At 34.6% G+C, this 7,754-nt stretch overlaps 1 protein-coding gene across 1 annotated transcript; it reads left to right on the forward strand.

Annotated features, from left to right (window-relative positions):
* Positions 1-4,329: 4,329 nt before the first annotated feature.
* Positions 4,330-7,699, forward strand: Prss44_0 (phenoloxidase-activating factor 2). Its single transcript, XM_011191584.3, has 3 exons — positions 4,330-4,487; positions 6,264-6,618; positions 6,691-7,699. The coding sequence occupies exons 1-3, from the start codon at positions 4,474-4,476 to the stop codon at positions 7,549-7,551; spliced, it is 1,230 nt and encodes a 409-aa protein (XP_011189886.1). The 5' UTR covers positions 4,330-4,473; the 3' UTR covers positions 7,552-7,699.
* Positions 7,700-7,754: the final 55 nt, after the last annotated feature.

A 7,754-nucleotide genomic window follows, 5' to 3' on the forward strand; every position in this document is an offset into this window, starting at 1 on the left:
GAGAATATTTTTCTTCTAATAATATGTCTCCGTGCCAAAAATTTGTGAAATCGGGTCATAACTTCCTCTAGCTCCCTTATATCTTATACCTTAGGGTTTTCAAACTTTCAATGGACTTTATACCATATATATGCCGAATATGTGAGTCAAATTGTTTGTTATATTAATAAAATTAAATAAATAAATTGCGAGAGTAATTAATGTTCGGTGACACCCGAACTTAGCCCTTCCTTACTTGTTTAAAGAACTTTTCAAGAGCCCATAGAGCGATGTCGTTTGTACGCTTTCAATTTAAGATCTGGACGTAAAATGAGCCATGTCGTTCTATACGTCACTACGAATTACTGCGAACGGCACCGTAACCACTCGCCACGGTCTTCGTGATGATAATAAAGATGTACATAATCCAGAATGAAAGCATTGGTACACTTCATTCATTAAAATCTATTGACTGTGTATAAATGAAGATGAAACAATCTACTATACAATTGATACAATTTTTAAAATCCCCCACCATCCAGTGCCCGTCTTACCACCGCACAATTTACGACCGAAGATTAGAAAACTAAAATTAATTCAAAATGTGCAAAGGAACGCGTTTGGTGGTAGAAAAAATGCTAAATAACATGGACTACGATGATACTTAAAGGCAAGTTCGAAGGTGAAGAAGTTCTTATTCCGATGATCCCATTTATCTCTACTGATATGTCGTTTGAGTATAAAAGTATTAAATTTCCGACCCATCTTGTATTCGCTATGACCGTTAACAACTGACAAGGTCAATCCGTGGAAGTTTGTGGTCTGAATCTAAAAATCTAAAATATTCAGGTTGTTTACATGTTCAATTATATGTGGCATGTTCATGGGTCGATAGACCATCTGCTTTATTTGTTCTTGCGCGTTTTCTGGCGATAAAGTCTCACCGGATTCTTTTAACAGTAAAACCACAGGTCACCAGTGTAATCCTTAATATAATGCTCTTCGAAACCACTGTTTATAAATAAATTATTCCGAAGAACACTAAAAAAGTTCACGTTATCTCTCTGTTTCTAACGAAGAATGAAATATGCACGAATGAAATATATAGAAACGATTTGCTGGCGCTTGATCACTTTTCAACTGAAACATTTAATTTAAATAAACTGAGTTTTAGTTGTATGTGTGTATAAATTGTTATTTTTGCAATCAGACTCAATAGAGGGAATCCCAATGTACTTGTATCATATATAAATGAGTATGTATTATCAAGCTGGGCTCGTATTTCAGTGGAACAAAGCAAAAACGTATCGTAAGTAAGTATGTTGTTGCTGTTAGTACGTCCAAAGCATTATCTCTACTTTGAGAGGTATTGCTTCTTTGCTTTATAAAAACACATGCCAAACATTTGTTTTATTTAATTAAGTATGTCACACGTTTAACTGATTCATTGAAAACAAAAAAAAACAAAAGCAAAAATTTCAATTGTTTATAATAGCAAGTAAAAAAACAACAATAAATACATTGACTTTCTTTCTTTGTCAAATGTGGTTGATGGTCTAGTTGGATTAAAACGTTTGAGTTATTTAAACTGTGTTAAACAAGGCATGAGAAGAAGAACCCACGCGAATGTGGTGAGAGTAATTAAGCGAATGTGACCTCATTAGCTGCATTTTAATTTGAGAATAATAGTAAACTTGACTTTAATAAACGTTTCTTTGAATGCAATATTTTGCTCAGAAACACATCGAATGTACGAAAACACTCCAGCTTTGTTTGTGTTCGATACAATACCCACTGGTGGAAGCAAATGACCAAAGACCTGGGTTTGATTGATATGTCCAATTTGATTACAAAAAGGAGAAATTAATGTTTCGGCTATAATCGTGCAAGCGCGCCCAACGCCAAATATCCATATAGATTAGGGCTCTTAAAATGATTCGATTAACCTGAAACCCGATTATTCAAATATCCGGTTTGTAATCGTTCGTACGAATATTAACCGGTTAGTACTATTCGATTAGTCGCAATGTTACAACTATTCGAATAGTCGTTCTACTGCGGTTATTCGAATAGTTATCCTGCCACTATTCGAATAAATGAAAATTGTTTGTAATCCAAACAACCTTTGATTTTTTAAAGTTTCCGCATTCCAGCCACTTTATCAGAATCAGAGGGGACGTTCTCCATTGCTGGAAACATTGTGACACCATGTAGAAGCTGCTTGCACCCAACAAATGTGAACCTTTTAACTTTCTTATATCAAAATAGACGGTTTATGAAAAATATTGATTTAATACATTCGTCCAGTTGAAATGGTTAAAAACTATTTTGTCATTACTTAATAGTTCCATTGAAATCATTGTTATTTTTTGTATTTCAAAGCAAGTTTTTTGTTAGTTTTAATGTTTCACTTTTTTTTTCTTGTATGAGATGCTAAACCTAAACTAAGTTCAATCGGAAGTAAAATAATTAAAATTAAGTATTCTTAAATAAAAAACAAAATTATTTTGTTTATTTCATATAATTTTTAAAATTAACTTTTGTCCCAATTTTTTTATGTATCTACCCTGCCAAATGTTGTTCCGTATGTACGTTCCGTATGTACATAAATTCAAAGACGGTCGCATTGAAAAAAGTGCTCAAGAGCATATATCAGCTTAAAGTTAATAATACTAATCGCGAAATCCATTTGAGCGCTGTATTTTTTTAGTTATTGCGGCCCGATAGTGCGGTGTACTGGATTCGAAAACTGATTTTGTCTCTCCCCTGGCAATTCATATAACGTATACTATTAATTTAATTTATTTGCCTTTATTGTCCTATGTTAAAAAAAATACTGCGATAATTAAAGTGAAATAAATAATTAACCCAAAAAATAATTCAATCAATTAAAACAATTAAATTTTTCATGAAAACGTCTCTCCCCTGTCGTATTTCCGGAGTTAGAAACCAGGGGAGATACTATTCATCATTACACCCTGACCGGAAGTCGTGATCTGCTTGAGTCTTGATACTTTCTTGCGTGAGCTTCTGAACATGGCCCCTTACCCACCTCCAGTCATCACCAGCACCAACAAAACTAAAAATATTAGCCTCGCAATCCAACGCAGAATCGCTCTTACCAACAGATGCTAGTTTGGACTGAGTGGACATTTAAATGTTAAAGTCCTCTCTCGATGAACCAAAACCAAACTCTACAAGTCCCTTATCATCTCCGTTCTGCTGTATGGTGCAGAAGCATGGACGATGTCAACATCCGATGAGACGGCACTAGGAGTTTTCGAGAAAAACGTTTTGAGGAAGATTTATGGTCCTTTGCTAGGTCATGTTGTTCGAATGACGAAAGCGCTTCAGCTTGGAAAGTGTTCGATGCAGTACCCGCTGGTGGAACAGTAAGCCCTCCATTCCGTAGGAAAAACCAGGTTAAAAGTTACCTGATTTATATTGGTATTTCCAATTCGTGCCAAACAGCAAAAAGGAGAGATGACTAGCGCGTTCAAATAGATTCGCCTATAATCGCATAAACGGTGCATATGCCAAATATATATATATATATATATATGATGTATATATAAATAAGATCAGGTTGGCCAGACTCTCCCCATGCCAAAACTTCTTTTGAAAGGGCAGAGGATATATTACGTTTTTAAAAAGTCAGAAATGTTTTTGGAAGATCTTAAGATTTTATATTTAATATTTGTTTCGTTTATTTATGATAAAGAGTGAATTTATTGATTTGTTATTTTAATTTTAGGGTTTATTTTTTGCGTTTGGTAAAATAATTACACAAACTTTACATCTCTCCCCTGGCGATGTATTTACCTTGGTCGTCGAAAAAGTAATAAAATATGTATTAAGTGACTTGCCCTTACGTGAGAAGATAAATAAACGGGACAAAAATCAAAATATAGAGGTTTCATGAAAACAATCCAAAGTTTTTCTTGGCCGTTTTCTCTTTGCAATCCTCTTATCGTAGAATCACCCATATATAGTTATAGTTACGAATATATTTAAAGCTGAGCGTCGTGATCCACTGCGTCTCCTCAGACGATCAAAAGGAATAGGACGAATAAGAAAAATTAATATGAGGTGATTAATAATGTAACGGGATTAAATATTTTAGTTGCTGAATACAGTGTTACCAGAAAGGAGTTAAATACAATATTAGTTATTGAAAATTAGTTATTAAATTATCTATTACAATAAGGAGAGATGCTAGTCGCTACATATACTTATTTACTCAAGCTATGCTCCAGACCTGTATTGCAGCTTGAAATATATACTTATACATATACATACATATGTATGTATTTAAGTCATAGCGCATTACAAATGATCTGTGCAATTCTTTTGTCAGTCTCAGATGTCATTAGCATGTTGAAATGTACAAACAACTTTCTTGATAGATTTATAAACGCAGTAATCTTCTATCGTCCTCTCAGTGCAATTTAAATAGTCGCGCGCTTCTGAGCTTTCATTACAAACGCCGCCGATATGTACTTGATTAAGTGAGTTGAATTGAATTTGCATCAAAATGCATGTGTGAATATGTAACTTTAAGATCTTTAAGATCAAGAATAAAAGAATTAATATATTTTGAAATAAAAATGGTGTAAAAGTGAAATTTGTGCGTAGAAATGTACCTTGAAGACTTGCAAGTACTCCATATAGGAGTATATGTTGTGAAATACTGTAATCCTCGCTTAAGAGCCCCTTCTTAACATGCAAGACTTTTGAGACACTTAAGCGGAAAAGGCACTTAAATAGAACCCCCTTAAGTGCCTCGAGATACTTACCAAGCTTTTTCTAAAATATTTCGATAAAATTTTTAATAAAATCTAGAATGAAAATCACATTTATTTTTATTAACAACATAAATACTTATAAATTACAATGAATATGAAAAAAATAATAATCAGCGCATTCACTGTTAAACATATTAAAACAGGAAAATTGCACACAATTTCGTATTTGTGGCTTAAATATTAAAGGCATTTAAGCGGGAAAGGCACTTTAACGAGGGTCACTGTATTGTATATGTACTTTATTTGCTAAAAAATAGGCAAAACTGCCAAAAAAAAGTTGAAGGAAATAAAAATTTCTTACGAACACTCTGCTTATCCTGAAATTTTCATAAAATTATATAAATACATACATATAACTTAATATACGTATGTATATACATACATACATTCAATGAGCCTAGTTGTTCGGTTTCCCCGATTAGCTCTTCCTTACTATATTATTACAATTGTTACACACAATTGTTTCCCATCTACTATTATTTCCTATATATAACTCTTATCAGCACCACTTGAGCGTAGGATTCGTATCAAAAGCGCAGATCTGACAAAGCTTCTCAATACTGAGAGAACGACCGAGAGTTGTTGGCTTACCATATCAGCAAAAACTCATTAGAATCAAATTATTTTTTTAACCAAAACCTGGCTTCCACAATTTAGTACTTAAATCAATAATTCGTTAGTTATGTGCCTCTGAAACCAACGAAACCCATTAATTGTGGTTTGATTATCAGGTAACAGCTGATCAGAAGCAGTTGGAAGCAGACTGTGTTCAATGACTCTATGTATTCGATATATTTAGTGCACAAGTATGTATGGAAATCTGTAGGTAGTTTTTGATCAGTGAGGGTAGAGCTCTTAACTATACATTGAGTAGGTACTTAGTAAACGCTTCAAATTTAGTATGGGAAATCACAAAGATCAATAGATCAATGCATATATGTATGTATTATGTGTCTTGTATGTATGTATTATATGTCTATACTAATATATTATGGCGCTTATCAATTATTGAGAAATTTGCCTCATTATTACTTGAGTAGATAGAGCATACGAGTAAATAATATATATAGTATGAATAATTAAATATAGATTATTAATATTAAATGTGCATCAGAACGAATAAACGGGTTTAAAATTTATTGACTAGGTAGTGATAATTGGCGCAAGAAATTTTTGTGCTATATTTTTCCGGAAATGGTTTCTACAAAATTGATTTTTTTTACTCAAGCATTTATTTTTTTACTGCTCAAGTAGTGCAGCTTGGAATATACACTTATACATATATATACATAGATATGTATGTATGTAAGTCGTTAAAAAGTTGGCGAGCTGAAAGCCGCGCCGACTTCTGCTTATACAAAGAGTTGAATTTTGAAAGTGTCCAATGTGTCGACCGGTCCCTATTGATTACATCGTAATCGATCCAAATAAAGTAAAATAGTTTGCTTTAACATTTACTTTATTATTTTCCAATTACAGCTTAGCAAATGGCATATCCAGGCGTGCGACAATTATTACTGTTTTCCTGCTAGGAGTTTTGTACAATCCGGTACGAACTCAAATACCGGACAACTATGAAAAATTATTAGAAAAGATATTTGACACCAATTCAACATTAAATAGCATATTTGACACCAAATCTACAGAGCCGGAGCAGGAATCAAATTTAGATTCGCAAGTTAGGATTTGTGGACTCAACAAGGAATGTGTTCCACGCATTCTCTGCAATAAAGATGGCACTGTCAAAATTTATGGACAAGATTTGATCAATCTTCGCATGGACAATGGAAGTCCATGCACTTATTTGGAACTCTGCTGCGATGTAAGCAGTAAAGTAAGTACATATATATTTCTAATATAGACACGTCTGTAGTATAGCATATTGAAAGCGTGTTTCCCTTTGCAGTTACAGCAACCAAAAGCAGAAGATGTTCCACAGAGAAATGCTTGCGGTTACCGCAATTCTAATGGCATATCTTTCAAAATTACCGGAGCTAAAAATAATGAGTCAGAATTCGCAGAATTTCCCTGGATAGTAGCAATTTACACAAAATCGGCAAATAAGAAGGATTACAAATGTGGTGGCTCGATTCTCGCACCAAACGTCGTTCTAACGGCGGCACATTGTGTCTGGAACCTACAGTCTGCCTCATTGATGGTCCGTGCTGGCGAATGGGATTTTGAGACCACACTGGAGCCGTTTTTGCATCAAGATGCTCGAGTTTCAGAAATCATTAGACATGAGGATTTTAGTCTCAGCACAATATTTAACGACATCGCTTTAGTGATATTGAAAACACCATTAACTTGGGCACCAAATGTTCAGCCCATCTGTTTGCCTGACGCGCATACAACATTCGATAATAAGCGCTGTTTTGCCTCCGGTTGGGGTCAAGACAAGTTCGGTAGAAATGGCATTTACCAGCACATCTTGAAGAAGATCGAGTTGCCCATTGTGCCCCATGCTACATGTCAAGCACAATTGCGTCGCACGCGGCTTAGTCGATTTTTCCAGCTGGACAAGAGTTTCATATGCGCTGGCGGTGAACTCGGTAAAGATACGTGCAAAGGTGATGGCGGTTCACCATTGTCGTGCCCTGATCCGAATAATCCAGGACGCTATCTTCAAGCTGGTGTCGTTTCTTGGGGTGTCGAATGTGGTGTGGAGAATGTTCCTGGTGTATACGCGAATGTTGCTTATTTACGCGATTGGATCATCGAGAAGCTTATGACAAGAGGAATTGATACCAAATTTTTTACACCATAATAATCAGCAGTTGCCTGTTAAACCCTTCAAATGGATACCCGTGGGTCGGTACTGAGGTGTCACTGGACTCTTAGCGTAACTTTCAATCAAATTATATATGTATTTGTATATATTAATATAGAAAGTCTCAGAAATATGACAAGCAAAATACCAATATCTTATAAACTTAAGGAGAAACTTATCAGAGAACCCCCGACAAAGAG

Source organism: Zeugodacus cucurbitae, chromosome 3 (genome assembly GCF_028554725.1).
Source record: "Zeugodacus cucurbitae isolate PBARC_wt_2022May chromosome 3, idZeuCucr1.2, whole genome shotgun sequence".
Lineage (NCBI taxonomy): Eukaryota > Metazoa > Arthropoda > Insecta > Diptera > Tephritidae > Zeugodacus > Zeugodacus cucurbitae.

Excerpts from the sequence above, each read along its gene's own strand:
- Prss44_0 (XM_011191584.3), top strand. Across the intron at positions 6,619-6,690 it reads GCTGCGATGTAAGCAGTAAA|TTACAGCAACCAAAAGCAGA; the intron begins GTAAGTACATAT and ends TTCCCTTTGCAG.